Genomic DNA, 23,863 nt, shown 5'->3' on the forward strand with positions numbered 1-23,863 from the left:
AGGCTCCTAAGCTTGCTAATTAGGGTGTCTGGAACCTTAAGAATAGAGACAGGCGTACTCGGGCCGAGATAAATGGCACGGTTTTGATGGGCATGTGCTAGTGCTACGGCCCACTGGACGGACAAGGGACCAGGCAGGAAGTTTTTTTCATATTTTTTTACTTATTAAATAGTCACACCTTGCTATTTAACATTAATTTTTACCAGTTTATATACGTTTTTAGGTTGTCAGGCATCGAGAAGCTGCTTTAGAAATTAAGCAAAGAAATAAAGAAAGGAAATAGACATTCTTTGCATAAGAAATAAAGAAGGAAGATGGTAATTATGTAGAGCCGGCAAGAAAGGTAATATGTATTGAATAAGAAATAAAGAAGGAAGAAAATTGATGGTAATTATCTGGGCGCCATATTAATCGCAAGAGTAATTAGCAGGCCTAGCAAAAAAGGAAAAAAAATAATTGCATGACAAAGAAGAAAGAAAATTGATGATAATTATCTGGGCGCCATATTAATCACACGAGTAATTAGTAGGCCTAGCAAAAAAGAAAAAAATAATTGCATGAGAAATAAAGAAGGAAGGAGAAAGAGAGAGGAAGGAAATGGACGATAATTATGTGGGCATCATGATATAAGAAAAGAAAGAGAAAGAAAAACTAATTAATAGGAGGTGCAAGGGAATCAATGGTAGGTTGTCATGCTTATGAGTAAAAATGATGTGGCATTTTTTAATCCTCACTAAATTCATGTCATTTTTTTCTTCCGTTATGTTTTCTTTGCTCTTATAATCTTTACTGAATTTGCGCCAAATTTGTAGCACATTGAACATGATGTTTGCACAAAGAATCCTCACTAAATTTATGTCAATTCTTTCTACCGTTCTAACACACAGGCATATATACTATTTTTAATATATAAATGGAGGTATAATATTATTGGTCCTCCCATTTCGTATGTCCATGGTGTTTCCTCATATTGAGCTAGGCTATTCTACCAATCGTCTGTCTTGGGCCACTTGGCCTCTACCACATTCACCCGCGTAACGTTCGACCACGGTGCCCTCCTAACATGTCTGGCGATATCTCACGGAAATTGCCCCAAAAGTTACAAAATATTACCCACCAATACAACCTACTCCCCCGTTCCTATATATAATAAGTCTTTTTAGAAATTCCACCACAAACTACATACGGATGTATATATATGTATTTTAAAATGTAGATTAAATTATTTTACTTCATACATAGTCTATATTGCAATCTCCAAAAAGACTTATATTTAGAAACAGATGGAGCATAAGTGATAAAAGAAGGTTTTACACAAGGGAATGCCCTGCCTATGCCGGCCCATGCAGTAAGGACCACGTATACTGCGCTCTGTGCGCTGGAAGAAGACACCGCACGCCTGTATGGGCCGCCTATGTCCAGGCGGCCTGTTTTTTAAAGTTTGTTTTTATTTATTTATTTTATTTTATTGTTTTCAATTTTTCAACTTTTAATAATTTGGGACAGCAAAAAAAATCTGGAAATTTTAGAAAACGAGAATTTAGCAATAATCTTTTAATAAATCATAATTTGTTTGTAGATTAAAAAATGTTTGTGATTTGGTAAAAAAAATGTTTGCTTAAAAAGTTCGTGTATTAGAAAATGTTAATGAAATTGAACAAAAAACGTTCATGACTTCAAAAACAATTTATTCATTCATAAAATGTTCACTGATTCAAAAATGATCATGAATTTCAAAAAATGTTCGTTAAATCAAAAAAATGTCCATGAATTTCAAAAAATATTTCACAAATTTCCTAAAAATGTTCTTCGATTATAGAAATGTTCGTCGATTAAAGAAAATTGTTTTAAAACATGTTCACAAATTATTATTATTTTGCAAATAGCATAAAATCTTCAAGAATTCCAATCGTAACTAAATGTTCACTGATTCAAAATTACAAAAATCTTTATTTTAGAAAAAGTACAAAAATTTGTAAAATTGTCTAAAAATTTGAAAAATGTTCACGAGTTTAGAAAAAATGTTCATCATTTCATAAAACTGAGAGTGATAATGTATCTTGGTGATGCAGCAAAATGTGGTCATGGCCATTGAAGATTATAGTTTTTTTGCCGTTGCAACGCACGGGCCCTTTCGCTGTAATAATAAAGTACGGATTGACTCCGTGGATTCACTGTCACAATACGCTTCTTGCCGTGATTTTACGCTTTCAATTTGAATTTAAAACATATTCAAAGTGGTACTAAATTTTCGTCTGTTCACCTCGCTCCTTAATTTTCGTCCGGTCGTACGTAATAATTCGCGAGCAAGTCTGGGCCTCAGCCCACTGTTATATGGGTCGGCTACCGTGGCAGCTCAGGAAATACATGCGACCCGAGACGAAAAAAATACGCTGCCATAAAGGATCGAACTCCCGACCAACATCAAATTTTGAAGCTTATGGTGAACCAAGCCACCTAATGATTGTGTGTATAAGATAGGATTCATCCATCTATTAATTAGTCCCACCTCGCTTTCTTGCAACTAACCCCACCAATTTATATTCATCTATGAATTGAAATTAGTAAGCCTCCTCAAGAATCAAAGCATAGGTCCCGATTGCGCTCAAATATGAGAAGAAGGAAAAATCTGGCGGCCCGAAGGAAGGAAAGCAACAATTAAGGGAAATAAAAATTCGTGTGTCTGCCTAAGGAAGGAAAAGATGTGCCTAGGAAAGAAATATGAGAAGAGAGAAAAATCTAGCGGCCCGAAGGAAGGAAAGGAGCAATTAATGAAAATAAAAAATCTGAAAGGAAAGCAATTAACAGAAATAACAATCTGACGTGTGCCTAAGAAAGGAATGAAATTAAGAGGAATAATATCAGGCCTGCCTAAGGAAGGAAATGAATTAAGAAATAGAATAACACTCTTATGTCGGGAAGGAAAGAAATTAAGCGAAAGATTCTTGCTAGGATGGAAAGGAGTATACGATTAGAATTAATATTTTCATACGTTTTTGTGTTATGTGTTATTTAAAATGTTTTGCCTTTTGAAAAATGTTGTGTAATTTTTAGAAATCGTTCATGCATTTTAATTTATTTTGTGAATTGTAGCAGGCGGACGTCACGTCCAACTCGCCGAGATTAGTTTTAAAACAATTAGAAATTCACTTGTGGTGGTGTGGTTCAGTCGCAAGTGTAAGTGGGTTTTATTTGCAAAAGAAAAGTGTGAGTGGGTTTAGGGTTTAGGCAGTGGTGGAGATCATCAGCTTGGAATTGGCCATATTCGAACGCAATGTAATCAGATGGACACCACGATCATGATTGATGAAGGTACGAAAGAGAATAAGCAATAACATGGATGAGGCGCTATGTTAAAATAGATAACGTGCATTTATGAAGGGGTTTTGAGTCGTGTTTATTTTTCCGTAGCAACGCACGGACATGTTTACTAATTGGTATAGATATAGATATAGATAGACTACGTGGTTTTTGGGTATTTACTGACGTATTCCTGAGCGACCGTTGCCGATAAGGCCCCAGCGGCCCTCGCCGTACGGGGCCACCCGCAAACAGCCCCCGATCACACCCGCGGCGCAGCGTTCCCCGCCATGGCCGCCACCTCCCTCGCCGCCGCTTCGCACTGCCACCGCCACCACATCCTCCTCCCCGCTCGCCCCAGCCCCGGCTGCTTCAACCTCAGAACCCCCAACCGAGGACGCATCTGCCCCGCCTTCCCGTCCGTTCTCTGCTCCTCCTCCTCTGCTTCTCCCCAGCCCACCGCCGGCGGCGAGGAGGAGGCGGAGGATGGGGAGGAGGGGCGCGGGAGGAGGCTTTCGAAGCAGTCCTCGTGGGAGGCCACGGATGGTCAGGGCGACGACTACCTCTACCGCCTCGGGAAGGAGGCCGACAACATGAACATCGCCGTCGGCGCCCGCAGCGGCATCGTCGACGACCTCTTCGTCGGCAAATTCCTCGGAAGAGACTGTATGCTCCCCAGTGCCCCATTGCTCCACCATCCAGTCAAGCCATTTGAGAAAATGTACCACGTACTCCCTCCGTTCCAACAAATTACTCGTCGCAGAAATGGATGTATCTAAAACTAAAATATATCTAGATACATCCATACCTGCGACAAGTAATTCGGAACGGAGGGAGTAGTAGTTATGCATCCGTTTAGATAGGCTCTCTGTGATCTGCTCACTTGTCATAATTCAGAACAGTACATTTCTGTGTAGTTCAGCAGTCAGCAAAATAACGACTGGAATTGAAGAGCCTGATAATTTCAGTTCTTTTTTTAACTGAAGAGCCAGATTTTCTAATTCTATGTTCTGACAAATTCCTCGTGGAATGTGGCTGCAGCCGATATCGTGTTCGATTACCGCCAGAAGGCGACGAGGAAATTTGAGTATCTGCAGGGAGATTACTACATCGCGCCTGCCTTCCTCGTGAGTTTGTTTTTAATTCATATACAGCTGCTCTGGTTTGCTTAATTCATCTTCGTCTGTGCTGTTATGTCAGTATCTGATTGGCGGAGATTTGACACTGCAGATTCGTTGTATTACAGGATAAAGTTGGTAAGCATTTAATGTACAAGGAAGTCAGCATTCTTATAATCAGGTATTACAACCTAAACATTTCACAGAATGCATTTCATTTGAATCTGAATCTACATATACATTGTGTATTGGAGTATCCTTATAGTAGACGTAAAACTCAACAGTTCAAAGCTGTCAATGGTCTGGTTACTAACTTCTTTTTCGGGGGAGAGAGGTTACCAACTTTACACAGCCTTTTCAGTATGCTCTTATGCAAGGGTGTGGCAATAACCGAATGTACCTTTATTGGTATCTATGAATGATCAACATACAGTAATCAACTCACTAGGCTGATGCGTTTTAGTTGAACTGTAAAATAATGGCATACAATGTGCACAGCGGATGAAATATCACCAAATCGTACATGCACAGTAGTAGTGACTCTGCTAACCTCATCCTACTTAATATCTAGGCTCCTGAGAGCTAAATGTTTAGAAGTCCCAAAACAATGAAACATCCATTTTTGACTTCTGCATGATATTTCAAGAGTCGAGCGACAGTATTTCGTACAACTTCAGAAGTGGCCGACATGTGCTTAACACTTCTTTTTTATCCTTTTCTCCAGGCACATGTTCTAAAGGAGTGTTTATTGTTTGCAGCGGTCCACATTGTAAAGAACTTCCTTGCAAATAATCTTAATATCAAGATTCCGCTTATACTTGGTAGAATACTCTACTTCTTTTGTTTCTGTGTGCGTGGGTGTAATATGAAAAAATAAACGTGTAGTGTGATTCAGTGTGATGCTTTACCATTTAATGATCTTGAGCAATATTGTGCCATGCAGGTGTCTGGGGTGGCAAGGGGCAAGGGAAAACATTCCAGACTGAACTTATATTTAAAGCAATGGGTGTTGAGCCTGTTATTATGTCTGCTGGAGAACTCGAATCTGAGAGAGCAGGTCAAGAAACAGCGGAACTATTTTATGCTTGTATGCTTTATTTACTCTGACATATGTTTATGTTTCCCAGATTGCTAGTGTTCAGATTAAAAACTGCGACCCACCTTAGTGCTTGGGGCACTTTTCTAGTGCTGAAAGCCAGCCTGGGACGAATTTGCAATCGAGTTTCTTGCTTATTTTCAGAAAAAAAACTAGCATGTCTGTTCAGATTGGTTAAGTTTTACCTTGCTCAATGAAAGGTCTGCTTATATTAGTTATGAAAGGAATTATCAGTTCCTAAAGTCTGCTCCAAAGTCAAGTCGCTACTATGTTCTGCCAGATCTAGTCCATAGACAAAATAGGAATTGCTTGCTCTTTTGCAGTTATGATAGTTATGATAGGGGATGGTTAGTTGCTCAGATTTTTTTTCTGCTCGTATTGCAGGAGAACCTGGAAGGCTTATACGTGATCGATACAGAACGGCCTCTCAAGTAGTTCAAAACCAAGTAAGAAGGTGTATTCAGCTACTCAATTTCATAACCTGCTTTCAGATTCAGTTTTCTGAGAAGTGACTAGTGAGCATGCAAGAGAATAGTATTTTTAATAATTTGTAAACTTATGCATCAACATACAGTAGTTGATCATTTACATATGTTGACGTTTAGTCCAAACTAGAAAAAAGAAGAGGTCCAGGGGCACTAGCACCCCCAATATATTCTTATGAGGAAGGTGGGATTCAGTCCTGGGTTGCTTGGTAGCACCATCATGTGTCCTACTATTGAGCTACCCAGTGATTCCCCGTATTGAAATAATAAAAACTATTTAGATAAAAACTGCTAGCCCAAGATTGTTGTGATAGTGAAAAGGCCCTGAACTACCAAAGATGGTACTTGTTACTCTTTTATAATCTTAATAATAAAGTGTCCCATCGTCTACTTCAATGTGTTTATATCTTGTGATGATAAAAATGTTTCCATGGCTTGAGGCTTACTTCTGCTGAGAATCTCCGTAGTGATTTACTCTTCTGTACCACTACTGAATTATTACGCTAATGTTGCCAATGATTCCTGTGATATTTTTTTCCTTACAAGATCATGTTTCACAAGTTTTTGATGGTATAGGGGAAAATGAGCTGTTTGATGATCAATGACCTAGATGCTGGTCTTGGAAGATTTGGTAAGCCATTTATTGAGCATACTTTGATGGGATTGTTGATTATGCCGAATCTGGATGTCTATTTTTATGATTATGATTTTTCATCAGGAGCTATGATACTTGATTTATTCTTTGTGTGCAAAGTTTTTTTTTGCAAAAAAAACCTTATTTGTACGTGATTGATTAATATTAGAGTTTATCTTTCAAACATATCAACATTTATAGTAGGAAAAACCTTACTTACTATATGTTACTGTTGTTGCCAGGACACACACAAATGACGGTCAATAATCAAATCGTGGTTGGAACATTGATGAACTTGGCAGATAATCCTAACAGGGTTAGTATCGGGCAGAAATGGAGAGAATCTGATATAACACATAGAATTCCAATAATAGCAACTGGAAATGATTTTTCAACACTATATGCTCCTTTGATTCGTGATGGGAGGATGGAAAAGTTCTACTGGTATGTTTGTCCCTGCGTCTGAAGCAATCTTGTTGACAAACTGAAAATTTTGAACTGCGCTATTTCATTTTCGTTATAACTTTGTGTACTATCGTCCACGTAGGCTATGTTCTTCTTGGCATTACTTAACACTACAAAAAGTAAATTGTTTCTTTATTCAACTCTCTATTTCAGAGATTGTCTTGGTTTGAAGATTACCACCGATTTGATATTCTTTCAGTCTTTTCTGTTAATTATATGTAGTTTCATGCTACTTCCATACACCAACTAGGGATATTTTGAACCTTGGTACTTGATGTGTGACCATTTATGCTTAACAGGCAGCCCACCCGTGAAGATATAATTAACATTGTTCACCGTATGTATACAAAGGATGGGTTATCTTTTGAAGAAGTTTCAAGCATTGTAGATACATTTCCAAATCAAGGTACTCGTTTCACCAAAACTGTAACTTCTAGTTTGCAGCATATGAGGCTTATCTGGTAGTGGAATATGCAGTGCTAAGGTCACCCACGTTATTTTGTGCTTCAAATATTTGCCTTGTTGTTTGCTAACATATAAGTTAGGGCTTGATAAACGAATTTTTTTTTCACATAGACATAAGAATGATCAGTCTTCGGTTCTTTAATGCATTAATAACCGTAGCAATATTTTTTGTTGTTTTAAAAAATTGGACGTCTTTGGGAAAAATGATTATTTTCGTATGTTGTCATAGCCATGGGATGTGAGCATACAAGGGAAGGAGAAAGATTTTGGTACTTATGAATCATGTAATTCGCTTATATCACAAAAAATAGGTTGCAGAGTGGCCCTGGTAGTCAGTCTAGAATCTGTACAGCGAGCAATTAGGTTTTGTTATGATGATCCACTAGTCTTTAGATTATAGCGGAACTATTATTGTGTGAAAAAATACCCCCTTCTCCTTTTTAAGTTCTGTTATGTTGTGTGAGTTGTGTAGTTATTGGTTGAAATTGCGTTTTACCTAGCTTCATTATTCTTTCTTTCTGTGGGAAGTTCGTACATATTTTCGCTTCTACATTTGAAAAACTTATTCAAGTACGACTTAAACTTGTTGCAGCTCTCGACTTTTATGGAGCTTTGAGATCCAGGACATATGACCAGGCTATCTTGCAGGTACTTAATTTGATTTATGGCATCTGTTATGAGTTCTCATAATATGAAGAGATCCATTGTAATATTCTTATAGTCGATTTTAGAAAATGTTTCCACCTCCTGTTGTCATGTTGGGTATTCAACAACTCAAGTACTCCCTCCGTCTCATAATATAAGAGCGTTTTGTGTAGTGTCAAAAACGCTCTTATATTATGGGACAGAGGGAATATTTCGAGATGGCATCTCCAAATGTGCCTTTGGTGTATCTTCTGAAAATATTCTTCAGAAACTACCTAATTAAATGATGTATCATGCTTTGAAACTGTTCTCTAGAAATGGCTAAATAATATTTTTCATTTTCCCCATTGTGTTGCAGTGGGTAAATGACATTGGTGGTTATGAGCAACTAGGTGAAAAGCTTCTCAAGCGGAAGAACAGAGAGAAGCTTCCAACATTTGTCCCTCCGAAGGTATTTACATTTCATTTCAAGCAATGCACCAACAGGATTTTTTTGTGCCATTCTCGTGTCAGTTCTTTCAATATCACCGTGGTTGGATTGGCTGTTCATTCCTCCGTTAAGAAACCAATCTCTGTCTAACACCCTGATGCGATTTATGTTTTCATCAGCCAACACTGGATGCATTGATTCAGTCAGGGAACTCTCTGGTAGAAGAGCAAGCATTCGTAATGAATTCGAACTTGTCGAAAGAATATATGAAGAACTTAGATGACTAGTTCGAAGCGCAGAAGACAGTACAAAAAGCTACTCTAGTAGCCTACATCAGCCCAAGCCAAGTATTCTTGTTACTTTCAATTTTCTGTAAATTATGCTGGCCCTCCCACATTTTGCCCGTGTCTCTCTGCGGATGAGCTGCATGTGCAACTATATACTCCCTCCGTTAGTAAATGTCACCTCAGTTTCTTCTATTTGTTTCGCTTTGCTGCTAAAACCACGACACTTATTTTGAAAAGGAGGGAGTAACATATTGTAAAAAAGCATATGAAAATATAATACAGTTGCAAATGTCATCTCAGTTTTTTTTTTCTTTCCCTTTGCTGCTGTTGGTTGAACTGTGCCGAAGTCTATGCAGTGCTTCAGAGTTCAGATATGCGAGTACGACTGATGAAAGAAGGGATATCACCGACGTCATTGCTTGCGTCACTGCCCAAAGCCATCCAGTTTTTTTTTTTTGAGGCAACCCAAAGTAATCCAGTTGACTTGGTAGGCTCGTGCGGGCTGACGCAGAAAACGAGCCCCACGTATTCAGAGCAAGCGTCCAAAGAACAATCATAAATGCCTCTAGGCTTTTGACCAAAATTTTAATCCCTGCGTCCCAAAATAAGGCTAACTCCACCGCCATGACTCCAAACAGACGTCCGTTTTGTCTGGATTCTGTCCGTTTAGATAAAGCAATGAGGTCGTGTCCGGACCGTTTCTGGGATGTGGTGGCCGTGTGCCTAATGCGCGGACGTATCCTGGCCGCGTACTTTTTTCTTTGCAAGCCCTTAATATTTTTTCATCATCCATTTTTGGTACATAGGAATACATTATCAAATTTTGACTAGAAAAGCAAGATCAAATAAAACAAGAACCACAAGAATACATTTTAGAAGATATCCAACTTCCATAACTACTCCTGTAAGTTGGATTAGTGCCTTCTCGATGCATTCATTGTTTATTTATCTGCGGAGGAGGCTCGATCTTGTGTGCTTCTTTTTTCTTCGAGTCTAAAGAAGTAGAAGTTGCTTCCTCGCATCTAGTCTCGTGTCTAGTCTCTGATCTAGCAACAAGTGCACTAGTCTCATCTCTAGCCTCTATGCTAGCTAAAAGAGCATGAACATATACTAAATTGCGCTCTATCAATATATCGATGTACTCTTCTTCCCAATACCAAAACTTGCATCCATGCTACATAATAAAATTTGAAGTTAGCACAATTAGTCAAATCTAAGAGCACAAACCGAAGCTAAAAAGAGCACATACCCCATCTTTTAAGCACTTGATGAACACCCATCCGAAATGTTCTGACATTGTAGATACGTGGCGCACGACCTTCTTTGGACAGTGGTCGCACTTAATGAGTGACAATGATGCGCCGACGAGCTTTTGGGCTAGCACTGAGCCCGGCCGACCGTCATTCGTGTATCTGTCGACGGACCACTGACGGTGTAGATTCGAGCGGCTAGAGGGGGAGCCACTGCCTGCATGTGGCCTTGCGGCCCTGGCAGGGCCTTCCGGCTCGGTGCGCGGCCAGTCCATGGCGCGGCACGGCCTCCGATAGCCGGGCGAGCTCAAGACCGACGGGATCCGCCTCAAATCCGCCTGGCGGGTGCGCAAATCAGGTGGCCGTGGTTGGGTAGCTCGGGGACGCCGAGGGGAAGGAGTTGGGCGAGCGCGCATCCGAGCTACACAGCTGCAATGGCAGCGGCAGCGGCGGCGAGAGGAAAAGTGGAGAAGAGTGGAGGGGGTGCGGCCGGAGGGAGGGAGGGGCGGATAGAAAAAGGCGTCCATGTGCCACCGATGGGTGGACCAGGGGAGGACACGTGCAGACGGCCCGCCCGTCCGCGTGCTGTCCGTTTCACCCGAAAAGCAGCGCAAACTTGGGCCGGGGATGGATCAAAAGCGGACAGTAAACGGATAAAAGTCCGTTTGCGCCCGCGCACTGGGCCGTCTGGTTCGTCCGTTTTACCCCAAACGGACGCGCGCAGACAGAATGGGGTCGCACGGTGGAGTTGGCCTAAGTGACTCAAAATTGCACTAACTTTGTAAGTCTTAGTATAAAGTTGAGTCATTTATTTTGAAACAGAGGGAGTATATGATATTGAAAACATGAGGGCCTTTTGAAACATATTACAGACGAATTTAATTGTGTGGGAATGAAATATTGGGATAGAGTTGGTCACATATATCCTCGTCAACTCCGTGCTTAGTAGTAATATGGTTTTTGTGCATAATTTTTTTTGTTCTTCAAATTCCATGAGAAGTCATGATAGAAATAATAGACTATTTATATTAATAAGGTGCACTATTCTTCATAAGCTAATCTTCAAAGAACCTTTAAATTAAGTGTAATTAGCTTGAGATAATTTGAGGATGGTGATGGACGCACCGAAGAAAAAGCTAATGTTGGGCTAGTCTAGAAAAAGCTCAATTTTCGCCGACTCGGACCGAAATTGATGTTGGTGGACCCAACCCGAACCCGGCGCGTTGGGGGCGTTCGGGGACGTCGGGCGAATTGTTTTGGCGCGAAAGAGCCGCGAGCCCTCCTTGCCAGCGACTCGTCTCGCTTCTCGCCGCTTCGTCATCCTCATCGCCTTGTTTCCCGCGGCGAATCAATGCCAAAGCTGCCGCGCGCTGCCGCGACGGTCAGCCTCCGTCATTGATGCCTCACGGGCGGTGCAGTGAAGGCGTGACGACGTGCGTCCCCGCGCATGCCACGCGTAGACGAGGCGGCCACGCGTGTTCGCGCCGCCTCCGCCTATATAAGCCAACCCCAGCGCGCCGGTGGCACGCACAAAGTCTCCACCGCCGACGCGCCCTCTCTCCCCTTCCTCCCTTTCCCCTCGCCGTCCCAGTTCAAAGAAATGGCGGAACGATTCCCAGGCGACGGCGCAGCGGCGAACGGCTTCGGCCGCCGCCACCTTCACGAGGACGAAGCTCGGCTTCTCTTCGAGGCCGAGTATCCGGTTCCGCCGGACATGCGTGTGCCCGGGGCATGGAGAATCAGCGCCGGCGGGGTCCCGGTGCCACCACCGCCCACCGGGGCGGCGCGTCGTGCGGAGATCGCGCGTATCCGCGCCTCTCTGCCGCGTGCGGCGAGGGAGAGGCCGCGCTACGTCCCCGACAGCCCGCTTTGGGAGCCGTACTTTCGTCGCCGTCACGCCGAGCAGCTCGAGGCCACCAACGGCGTCGTGCCCTCCGGCAGGCTCAACTCCGAGGGGCGGCGCCGATGGTGGGGCGTGCCCGGTCGCACGCTGGAGGCCGTCCTCAAGTACATCGAGGGCGCCTACACGCCGAGGCTGGAGTACCCCTCCCCCACGTCCTTCTCTCGCCGCTGTGGGATCTCGTGGACGCCGAGGCGCATGGACCCCGGAGCGTCCTCCTCCTCGTCCGGTCGGTCGACCGGCTCTCCCTGCCTCCGCCCCGTCAAGCCGGAGCCCCAGGACACGCCCGTCAAGCCGGAGCCCCAGGACACGCCTGTCAGCCGGCGCACCCGCAGCTCCGGTATCCGCATCGCCGACTCCACCCCCGCTTCCGGGCGCCTCGTCCTCGTCGCGCCCAAACCGGAGCCCAGTCTCCCTCCGGAGTACGAGGAGATAGCCCGGCGCGGCTTCTCCAACGCGGACGCCCTGCGGTGGGCGCGCGACGACTACCTGCGGACTGAGATGACCCGGCAGACCCAGGCCTTGGAGGAGATCGCCGCCCGCAAGCGTGGGCGCGAGGACGAGCACGGCGTCGTGATCCTCGATAGCGATGACGACGAGGGCGCCGCCGGACCGTCCAACCCGCCGCGCCAACCGGGGGAGGGTTGCAGCAGGGACGGCGGCCATGACGACGACGACGACTACACACGGTTCTACAGCCTCCTCGGCATGTAGAACTGCAAGGGCGGCGGCCAGCGAGGAGCGGCGAGACGAGCGAGACGGCGGGCGGGCCTAGTAGTGTGTTTTTTTCTTTTTGTAAAATACTTTAAATATGTATGAGCGAGCGTGTTTGTGCCGTGTTTGGTTGAATTTGGTTTGAAGTCGCCGAAATATGCATGAACTCGTCGTGTTTGTGCCGTTCAAAAAAATCCTATGGACGCCGTGACTAGGTGGTATCACGCCCCAGCGCGCGTTTTGTGCCGGTGCGCCCAGGAGGCGATTTTTTAGCGCCTCCTGGAGGCAATGGCTGGAGATGCTCTAAGAAAGTTGGTTGTGCGGTGGCAATTTTGATATCGACGGTGACAGTGGTGAGACCGACAGTTGACATGCACAAAGCGTCCGCAAAGATATTCCGTGAACCGCCCCCTCCCTCTCTCCAACGACGGGGGTCGAAAAGGGGTGCCACTACCACAGATCAGATTGGAGCAGTGAGGTCATCAACCTTCTTCAGGCGCTTTATTTAGTAAAGTGCTTTTGATGGATTACCAACTGCTTTAAGTGTCATCGGCTGCCATCCGTGCACTATACAGTAAACTATTTGTGTAGTCGAAACATAGGATGTGATCTGGTGCTTCTTTTCACTTGCTCCTTTCGTTCAGGTTGCCAGGCATGATCGCACGCCAATTTTCTGCTGTTCATTTACAGGGTAAAATACACACATATCGATCAAGGTATTATGCAAGCGCGAACAATCTATTAGTATACGAGTTCCTTTTGTCGACTTGCTTAGGTTGTGCAAGAGTAGATTGATCGTCGTGATGTTCACTCAATCGTTTGGTTCGGTCTCATGTATCGCCATTGTTACTTTCTTCGTCTCAAAATAAATATCTCAACTTTAATATAATATTTATTTTGAGAGTGTACTAAAGTTGAAATTTTGAGACGGAGGGGGTATTGTTTTTCTAGCTTATAAGAGCATCTCCAATAGCCAAGCGTCGCGCTTGAAAATTTAGTTTTTTTTGCGCGCTGGAAAATTTGGAAGGATATAATCGATGCCGACAACAGATTGGTGAGGCGCTATTTTGTGGATAATCCCGTGTACCCCGAGTCGTACTTCCGGCGCCGGTTTAGGATGAGCACCGAGTTGTTCAGGCGCATTACAGAGAAACTAGCAAGCCATGAACGGTTTTTTCAGCAAAGGAGGAATACCGCTGGAAAGCTCGGGCATAGCACCTTTCAGAAGGTGACAGCCGCTTTGCGTATGTTGGCATACATTTCGGCTGATCTAGTTGATGACCACTTGGCCATGGGTGAGAGTCAAGCCATCATGTGTGTCAAGCGCTTCGCAGTCGGAATTGTGCAAGTGTTTGGCCTGGAGTATTTAAGATCTCCCAATGTTGAAGACTCTGCAAGGCTTTTGGAGATGAACAAAGCTCGCGGGTTCCCAGGTGTGCTTGGCTCAATAGATTGCATGCGTTGGAGTTGGAAAAACTGTCCTAAGGCATGACGTGGGCAATTCCACGGCCAAAAAAATGGTTCCACTATAATCCTTGAAGCGGTGGCCGATCAAGAGACTTGGATTTGGTATGCTTTTTTTGGAATGCCTGGATCTTTGAATGACATCAACGTTGTTAATCGGTCACCACTGATGAATAAAATTGCAAGTGGTGAACTGCCCCCGGTGCAGTTTGTAGCAAATGACCATACATACAACTATGACTACTATCTTGTGGATGGTATCTATCCAAAGTGGCAAACATTTGTGAAGATGTTGAAAAAACTGGAAGGTAAAAAAAATCTTGATTTCCACAATGCTCAGGCGGCGGCTAGGAAAGATGTGGAGAGAGCTTTGGGGATTTTGCAAGCCCAATTTGTCATTGTGAGAGGACCGGTTAGATTTTAGGATCAAAAGATGCTTTGGTATATCATGCACGCTTGTGTGATCATGCACAATATGATCATCGAGAATGAGCGTGGCCAAGATTTAGACTACTCTTCGTATGAGCTCTTGGGACATCCTGTGTGAGTGCGGCGGAGGGCTGCCAAGGTGGTCCGTTTTGTTGCCTCCTATCATGTCATTCGACGTGCCAAAACGCATGATAATCTTCAGAAGGATCTCATCGAGGAGTGGTGGGCATGAAATGACCGACAAAGAGCATCATGATTTTTTTGTTTGATTTTGTGTTGTTGAACTATTTGTTGTATTGCAAGATAAACTATTTGTTTAAGTTGTAATAATAAAATTGAACTATTTATTGTTAATTTATTTTATTTGTGTTTGATCCTTTTGGTTGTGTTTGCATATGTTGTTTGTGTGAGAGCGCGCACGTGATTTTTTTGCAGCGGCTGCTGGAACGGCTCGCGCGCGCTAAACTTTGCAGCAGCCGCTGGAGCAAGCGCTTCTCGCCGCGCAAAAACTCACGATCCACGCGCTGTAAACGCTTTTTTAGGGCGTCACGCGTTGCGCGGCTGTTAGACATGCTCTAAGTGTCAACTTTTTGCGTGTTTAAAAAGAACACATACAGTGACAATTCCCTTGGAGATGATGCATCATCGCCCTTGCGAGATTCGAGATATCGGCCGGCACAACCTATCCATTCTGATGCTTCATCTTGGCAGTGCCCTACAGCTTCCGGCGAGAACGCGCTAGCTCCTGCTCACTACCAGTGCCAGTGCCAGCCAACCACGCCGTGGCCGTGGAGACAGCATAGACCGGGAAAGGTTGGAAACGGTCAGCTCTCCTTCTACTCTTTCAAGCCGGCCGGCCGGCCGGCCACATGCGTGCTGCAGCCACGTGTCGATCCCTCCACCTTTTGCTCCGGCCGCCTCAACTCACAGCTAGACCACACAAACGTTCGTCGTCCATTTAATACGACCCCGTCCATTGCCCGCTGCCCGCTGCCCGCCTCAAGACGGTCAGCGAGCGGGTCAAACCTGCATCACAGCAGCAACCAAACGTTCGTTGGATCTTTCTTTCGTCCGTTGGATCTATTGCCGAGGAGTGGGTAGAAGTTGTACTGCCACTATTTTTATTTATTCTGTATATTAGTGTATATTAGGTTTGACTGAAGTCAACCTTCGAAAAATTTGATCAAGTTTATAAAAAAACATAAACATTTACCATAACAAATCTATATGATGTGAAAGTACATTCAGTAATGAATCTAATGGTATTAATTTATTATTGTATATGTTAATATTTTTGTTTATAAACTTTGTTAAAGTTTATAAAGCTTGACTTTGACCAAAGCAAATACGCGGACTAAATAAAAACAGAAAGAATACTTGCTGAGAAGTGGGTATGGGCATCTTCACCGTTGACCCGTAAATTGCTCGGGCATCCGTCCACGGACATGGATGCCGGAGCCAGCCATCCAACACCACCCGCATAAATTTTAAACACTTTTTAAACAAATCAGATAAAATTCATGCAAACATAGCGGATTTCATACTCCCTCCGTCCGAAAATACTTGTCATCAAAATTGATAAAAAATGATGTATCTAGAACTAAAATACGTCTAAATACATCCCCTTTTATTTATTTTGATGACAAGTATTTCCGGGTGGAGGGAGTACAAACCAAACGAAAACATATACATTTTGGACATATTTTAACAAAATGGCAATATTGTGTGCACGTCCCGTCGCGCGGAGCTCCATTTCCGCGACACGGATACACTACACTAGTCTACAACCGGCCGCGGCGGTTCCCTTTGTCTTCAACCGGTGGTGAAGGGGTGCTCCTCCGTTCCCGTGAAGCCAAGGCAGGGGTCAACGATGGTCTATGCTAAACCGGGCAAGTCACCGACTGTGCAAGCCGGCAACGCGCCGGCAGTGGCTCTCCTAGGACCCAAGCGGCGGCGGCATCCCATGTTCTACTTTTCCTCAATGTTGACGGCGAACGTGGATGCACTAGCCATTGATTTGTCGATCTCCACGTAGCCGACTTCGTTCTCCACCAACCGGGCGCAGTTCCGCCAACGTTGACTATGGATGGCACGACGTCTGGCCTCGTTCATGGAAGCCACGATGCCCGTTCCGCCGTGCTCCTCCGCGTGCCTGCCTGGAGAAACTCGCTACTCCTCCACGAGCTGGCTTGGAGCAGTGAGTTGCTGAACCACGCGCTGGCTTGTGGTGACAACTTGCTCCGCCGGGCAAGGCGAGGGAGGTGGAGCAGCGAGTTGCCTGGCTCGTATCCGGCGGGCTCGGCGGACCACCCAACCGGTTTTTATGCCGAAGAACTGCTCTTCCCGCTAGCGGGATGGCATAGACAGTGTAGAGAAAATGGTGCAACTAGGAGATGGGGGCAGAGTTGTGGCACGATTCTTGCCTGACGTCTGGCCTCGTTTAAATAGCGGGCTGACAGGAAGAGCTTGCCCGACGTTGTGTTTAATGTCGACCCGCTCGTGAACGAATGTGTGGCCGGAGTAGGTTTCTCGGCACACGTGCGGGTGTACTGGAGGCGTTTGAATGCGGCGAGAAGACGTGTTCAGCCGGGTGTGCAGCGGGCAGCGCCCTATGCCGACACGCCACTTCATTGGCGGAGCCAGTCAGAGGTCGCATCCACTTTGGGCCATCTTCAATGTGGAGCAGCCGCTCTACGATGTATGAATGCGGGAAGCTGGCGTCAGGCGGGAACGCGCGCGGGCGAAGGAGGTTTTGGGTGGGGCAGGATGGTCAGAAATGGGCGTGACTGCTGTGTGGACGTCTGCAAAGCCCCCTTAGTTTGTCTCCCGTTTGCGAGAGAAAGTAAGTCCGGGCCGTCGAGCGGATCGATATAGGCCCGCCTTGGATGGGACAACACGTCTGCACCACGTGGTTCGGACGGTTACGGCCTTACGGGCGATTTGATGATTATCGTTGGAGATGCAAAGTTGTATTTAGGGCCCCATCCAATGCCTGCTACCTGCCAATGTCGTTGAAGCCAATGGTGTTGCTATGATCCAACTCCATCATGAATTCCAACAATCTGATTCATTTTGCATGCTACGGTGGTAAAAATCATCACCATATATGAATATCACGTGATTCTTGTGAAGGAAATATGTCCTAAAGGCAATAATAAAGTTGTTATTTATATTTTCTTATATCATGATAAATGTTTATTATTCATGCTAGAATTGTATTAACCGGAAACTTAGTACATGTGTGAATACATAGACAAACAGAGTGTCACTAATATGCCTCTACTTGACTAGCTCGTTAATCAAAGATGGTTAAGTTTTCTAATCATAGACATGAGTTGTCATTTGATGAACGGGATCACATCATTAGAGAATGATGTGATTGACTTGACCCATCCGATAGCTTAGCACTATGGTCGTTTAATTTATTGCTATTGCTTTCTCCATAACTTATACATGTTCCTATGACTATGAGATTATGCAACTCCCGAATACTGGAGGAACACTTAGTGTGCTATCAAACGTCACAACGTAACTGTATGACTATAAAGATGCTCTACAGGTGTCTCCGATGGTGTTTGTTGAGTTGGCATAGATCAAGATTAGGATTTGTCACTCCGATTGTCGGAGAGGTATCTCTGGGCCCTCTCGGTAATGCACATCACTATAAGCCTTGCAAGCAATGTGACTAACAAGTTAGTTGCAGGATGTTGCATTACGAAACGAGTGAAGAGACTTGCCAGTAACGAGATTGAACTAGGTATTGAGATACCGACGATCGAATCTTGGGCAAGTAACATACCGATGACAAAGGGAACAACGTATGTTGTTATGCGGTTTGACCGATAAAGATCTTCGTAGAATATGTAGGAACCAATATGAGCATCCAGGTTCCGGTATTGGTTATTGAACGGAAGTGAGTCTCGGTCATGTCTACATAGTTCTCGAACCCGTAGGGTCCGCACGCTCAACGTTCGATGACGATCGGTATTATGAGTTTATGTGTTTTGATGTACCGAAGGTAGTTCGGAGTTCCAGATGTGATCACGGACATGACGAGGAGTCTCGAAATGGTCGAGACATAAAAATCGATATATTGGAAGGCTATGTTTGGACATCGAAATGGTTCCGTATGAGTTCGTACATTTACCGGAGTACCGGGGGGTTACTGGATCCCCCCGAGGAGTCAATGGGCCAATGGGCCTTATTGGGCCTTAGGGGGAGAGAGGAGGAGGCGGCCAGGGGGAGGGCGCTCCCCCCAAGCCCAATCCGAATTGGGTGGGGAGCCGCCCCCCTTCCTTTCCTCTCTCTCCCTTTTCCTTCTTCTCCTACTCCTACTAGGAAAGGGGGAAACCTACTCCTACAGGGAGTAGGACTCCCTCCCTTGGGTGCGCCCTATGAGGGTCGGCCCTCGCCTCCTCAATTCCTTTATATACGGGGGATGGGGCACCCCAGAGACACACAAGTTGATTGTTTAGCCGTGTGCGGTGCCCCCCTCCACAGAGTTCCACCTCAGTCATATTGATGTAGTGCTTAGGCGAAGCCCTACGTCGGTAACTTCATCATCACCGTCATCACGCCGTCATGCTGACGAAACTCTTCCTCTGCCTCAGCTGGATCAAGAGTACGAGGGACGTCACCGAGCTGAACGTGTGCAGATCGCAGAGGTGTCGTGCGTTTGGTACTTGATCGGTTGGATTGCGAAGACGTTCGACTACATCAACCGCGTTTCATAACGCTTCCGCTTTCGGTCTACAAGGGTACGTAGACATACTCTCCCCCTCTCGTTGCTATGCATCTCCTAGATAGACCTTGCGTGATCGTAGGAATTTTTTTGAAATATTGCGTTCCCAACATCTTGAACTAGTTTTGAATTGCAACACCAATAATTAGAAGAAAATAAAAAATTGTTACCTCTCCGGTGTTGTGTATGTCAACTCACAAGCATGAACGTCGTCGCCGACATCGGTCTTCTTAGGGGATGGTAGAGGAGGCGTGGGGGTAGCTTAAGGTGGATGAGATGGGGTAGGATCGATGGGAGGGGTAATATGGCGTTGGAGTGGTTGTGGTCTTCTTCTTCGTCTCCTCGACCTCCATTTCCTTGATCGTTGGGCAAGCGCTGCCTCTACGTACCCATTGGTTGCCTAGTGCGGAGGAAGGGTTGAGCATGGTTGCGGTCGTGTGCCTCCCTTTTCGGACACCACTGCGAGCCATGCCACCATGGTGCCCTACCATCGCTTTTCTGGGGCCAACGGCGGATCTAGCATCACCGTCAATGGGGGCAAGGGATGGCAGGGGTGGGGAGGACTCGGGTGTCCATTCTAGCGGTGACCGGGGCGTCAGAGGGCGGCGGTGGCATTTGTGGCGTCGGGAGAAGGAAGTAATACACGCATGAGAAAGAGACAAAATGAGGAAACTTGCCCGCTACCGCTCAAATTTGGGTAGGAGCGAGCCGGTTTGACTGATAACTCTTCGAATTTTAAATGGATAAAGTTTTTGAGAAAAAGACTACTTATGGATTAACTCTCCAATCCAGGGGAAAAAAATGTTGAGATGCTCCCTAGGAGCGTGTCAACCGTAGAATTACGATCAATCTCTTTTGCTGCCTTGTAGTCGGAGGGGAGCGGATCGATTTGGTTTGTACCCAATGCGTGAGGTTTTTGCTTGCCAGCCAAACTTACTTTTCATTATTTCCTTTGCTGCCTAGCGATTTATTACTCCACACTAGTATCCTTCTCCTTAAAGCTTAAGCAATTCTGAAATGGCATGATTGCACTGTACAACAACATAACATCCAAACCGAAGAAGTCGCTGGCTGCTTCAACGGCTCCGCTCGCGGTCAAGGCGGGTGGACTCGACGGTCATGCGGAAAAAGGCAGGCATGCACTGGCGGAGCTACAGTGGATTCCTTGGGCGGGCCAGCCTGAAGAAGTAAGCATAGGAAAGAGATGGGTCAGGCCACTTGGCAAGCTATTTAGGCAGTGTTTCACCTAGGCAGGGCGGGCCAGAGCACAGGTTAGCCCCAACGTAGCTCCGCCACTGCAGGCATGTACTACTGTAAAAACGAGTGAGCGCGGACGCACCCAAGGTGCAGCTTCGGCGAACTTTTGAATCACGTCGGGACTCGCCTTCCTTTTTCCTGAGAAAATCGCGTCGAAACTTGCCTGACGGGGCAGACCAGAAATGCTAATGCCGTGTCCTCCACTCGCTCGCTCCCCGAAGACTGATTGATTGGTGGCCATTTTCACTTCTTGATGATGACAAATTCGACAAAAGCCACGCTCTACTTTGCATCTTGATAGGATCGCTCTAGGCTTCCAGTGGGATGTTTCTCATGAACCCAACCAAATCTGGACGAGAGAGGTGCGGGCACCAACTGTGAATTTGGGAGTGGAAGAAATGTACTGTACTATTTCGCCCCAACGCCAATCCACACGGCAAGATAAAAAGCGTTACTAGTACTAGTAGCAAAACTGGAGCACAGTCCACGCGCTCCAGGTGGTGGAGCTGGTCACTCGTTGTCGTTGTCTCATAGCAGGCGTCGCTCACCCGGCGGAGTAGTATTTAGCAGGAGCGGGGGTGGGGCGGAGGGTGGAGAGGAGAGAAAGCAGCGGCTGCCGTCCCCTGCCTGCAACTGCAACCCAACTCAACCAGCCAGTCGCCATTACTCTTGTTTCTCATCCGACCAGTGACCACCGACCGCGAGCGCGAAGCAGGAGGAGCGGAGGAGCGGCACCATGCTGGGGCATCTGGTCGGGCTGGTGAAGGTGCGGGTGACGCGCGGGGTGAACCTCGCCATCCGCGACCTCCGCTCCAGCGACCCCTACGTCGTCGTCCGCATGGGCAAGCAGGTTCGTCTCGTCTCTTTTCCCCTTCTCTCGCTGTGTAGATGCAAGGCACCGTCGATCTGCCTGTCGATTCCGCGGATTTAGCCCTCTTTTGGAAAGAATTAATCGCCTCTCCGCGGTCCCCGTTCTGGAGTGTTCTCCTCCTGATTGTTCTCCTCCGCTCTGATTTTTTCGCAGAAGCTCAAGACGCGAGTGGTGAGGAAGAGCATCAATCCGGAGTGGAACGACGAGCTGACCCTCTCCGTCGAAGATCCCACCATTCCTGTCAAACTGGTATGTGTTCCTTTCTCTTTCCCCCTTTTCTCTCTCGCATGGCACGAAAATTTTGATCGATTTTTGGGAAATCTCCTAAACCGAATCGTGAAACGCAATCAATTTTCTCCCTGCAAAAAAGAGAAAGAAAGGAAAATAATAACAACGCCTTTGCACAAAAGGAAAGGAAGGTGAACATTCTGGAAACGCGGGGTACAGTACAGACAAGCAGCCGAAATGGTGACTGGATGAGAGACAGCTGCCTGAGAACCAGCTCGTTGCTTCTTGTTCCTGTGCAGGACGTGTTCGACAAGGACACATTCTTCGACGACCCGATGGGCAACGCGGAGCTGGACATCGGCCCGCTGGTGGAGGCCGCGACGATGAGGATCCAGCTGCAGGGCGTCGCCGACGGCACCGTGGTGAAGAAGCTGGTGCCCAACCGGCAGAACTGCCTCGCCGAGGAGAGCGCCGTCTACCTGTCCGAGGGCACGGTGAAGCAGGACGTGGTGCTCAGGCTGAGGAACGTCGAGTGCGGGGAGGTCGAGCTCCAGCTCCAGTGGATCGACATCCCAGGCTCCAAGGGCGCATCAGGCTTTTAATTAACTCTCTGTGCACTCTCTGCTTTTTGCAGAGTTCTTTGTCAAGTGAAAAGCTGGGGTAAATTATGTTTAGAATCGAAGCTTAAGCTAGGATTTAGATGTTGCGATAGTATGACCGCCGTCAGTGTGGTCGAACTTCCTAAGACGGACCGAAGAAACAAAGAGGTGATGGCAGGGGCGTAAAGTGTCTCAGGCTTCCAATCCATCCTCCTTGCTTGCTTGATGTGTTCTGCATCTGCGATCGCGAGAGGAAAGGCTACAATGTGCTGAACAGTCTTGGCTTTTCCGAACCTTGGTTGCCGATGCTAGTCAGTCGGTGACGGGTGATTAATTGCAGTTGCAGATCGAAGAGTAGGTCTGGTTTCTGAAGGAGAATTTTCTTTTGTTTCAGGGAAATTTCTGCGGTGATCTTGATTTGCAACGCGTAACGATATGCAACTTCTGTGTATAGACGCGTAATGCTCAGAGACTTGAACACCGTCTTGACTTGATCGTCAAACCATGCTTGTATATTACTTCCTCCGTGAACTAATATAAGATCATTTAGATCACTAAAGTAGTGATCTGGACGATCTTATATTAATTTACGAAGGGAGTATTTACCTCTTATAATTATGCATACGAAATTACTGTCCACAGACGCTTTGCAGGGCGATTTTCACACGACCCTGTGATCGATCGGTGCGACCCAGGTGAACCGAGGTGAAATCAGGCACATCCCATCGTTTGTGTAGCAGTTCTCTTATGCATATGTGATTCACAACTCAGACCATTACGAAAAGAAGGCATGAAGATTGAAGACTACATTTCTTAAAGAGGATTCAGGGTTCATAGATCAACGCATATACTGTATTCTCGTGGTATACGACTGTTGGTGCTTCTTCTCATCATGCATTAAACCAGAATAGTGCAATGATGGCAAAACCCGCTGAGGTCGTCCAATCTTGAACTTCGCGCCATGGCCAATCCGGCCTCCCCTGCCATGGCCAATGTTGGTGCTTCTTCTCATCATGCATTAAACATGTAGCCTTTCACATACAACAAGTACAATTGTAGCCTTATACACATATCAACAATAATTTTAACATACTCCACCTTGGCAGTTTGAACTTGGGTCTTCTATTGAGTCTTGATGCTCACTCACATGAGACCGCCAAGTCTGCCCCCTCAGTCTTGGTCGTCTCGACTGAACAAATCACCACGCTCTGAAATTTTGTAACGCCCCAGCATAACAGGTGAATGCCACATCCGCCTCCTCCTATGGAGTTGATACCAACTGGTATGTAGATATTGGTGCTACTGATCACATCATGGGTGAACTTGACAAACTTACTCTACGTGATCGCTACATCGGCGATGAACAAGTGCATACGGCAAGTGGTCAAGGTATGGAAATGCATATTGATCATATGTATTTTCATATGGAAATACATATTGACCGTCCAATTCATCTTGGTAATATCTTGCATGTTCCAAAGGCTT

General features: G+C 45.8%; 2 protein-coding genes across 2 annotated transcripts; both read left to right on the plus strand.

Moving 5' to 3' along the window:
* The first annotated feature begins 3,511 nt into the window (after positions 1-3,511).
* Positions 3,512-9,219, plus strand: LOC125539960 (ribulose bisphosphate carboxylase/oxygenase activase, chloroplastic). The gene is made up of 12 exons (XM_048703514.1): positions 3,512-3,966; positions 4,342-4,427; positions 4,547-4,556; positions 5,177-5,239; positions 5,362-5,475; positions 5,899-5,960; positions 6,576-6,630; positions 6,876-7,077; positions 7,398-7,504; positions 8,156-8,211; positions 8,567-8,659; positions 8,818-9,219. The coding sequence occupies exons 1-12, from the start codon at positions 3,591-3,593 to the stop codon at positions 8,923-8,925; spliced, it is 1,332 nt and encodes a 443-aa protein (XP_048559471.1). The 5' UTR covers positions 3,512-3,590; the 3' UTR covers positions 8,926-9,219.
* Positions 9,220-21,245: 12,026 nt separating this feature from the next.
* LOC125539961 (GTPase activating protein 1-like) lies at positions 21,246-22,864 on the plus strand. Its single transcript, XM_048703515.1, has 3 exons — positions 21,246-21,530; positions 21,705-21,800; positions 22,079-22,864. Exons 1-3 carry the CDS (start codon positions 21,417-21,419, stop codon positions 22,379-22,381), a joined length of 513 nt encoding a protein of 170 aa, XP_048559472.1. The 5' UTR covers positions 21,246-21,416; the 3' UTR covers positions 22,382-22,864.
* Positions 22,865-23,863: the final 999 nt, after the last annotated feature.

The sequence above is a fragment of the Triticum urartu genome, chromosome 2 (genome assembly GCF_003073215.2).
Source record: "Triticum urartu cultivar G1812 chromosome 2, Tu2.1, whole genome shotgun sequence".
Lineage (NCBI taxonomy): Eukaryota > Viridiplantae > Streptophyta > Magnoliopsida > Poales > Poaceae > Triticum > Triticum urartu.

Excerpts from the sequence above, each read along its gene's own strand:
- LOC125539960 (XM_048703514.1), top strand. The coding sequence starts at position 3,591 with ATGGCCGCCACCTCCCTCGCCGCCGCTTCGCACTGCCACCGCCACCAC. Across the intron at positions 3,967-4,341 it reads CAAATTCCTCGGAAGAGACT|CCGATATCGTGTTCGATTAC; the intron begins GTATGCTCCCCA and ends ATGTGGCTGCAG. Across the intron at positions 8,212-8,566 it reads ATGACCAGGCTATCTTGCAG|TGGGTAAATGACATTGGTGG; the intron begins GTACTTAATTTG and ends ATTGTGTTGCAG.
- LOC125539961 (XM_048703515.1), top strand. The coding sequence starts at position 21,417 with ATGCTGGGGCATCTGGTCGGGCTGGTGAAGGTGCGGGTGACGCGCGGG. Across the intron at positions 21,531-21,704 it reads TCGTCCGCATGGGCAAGCAG|AAGCTCAAGACGCGAGTGGT; the intron begins GTTCGTCTCGTC and ends ATTTTTTCGCAG. Across the intron at positions 21,801-22,078 it reads CCACCATTCCTGTCAAACTG|GACGTGTTCGACAAGGACAC; the intron begins GTATGTGTTCCT and ends GTTCCTGTGCAG.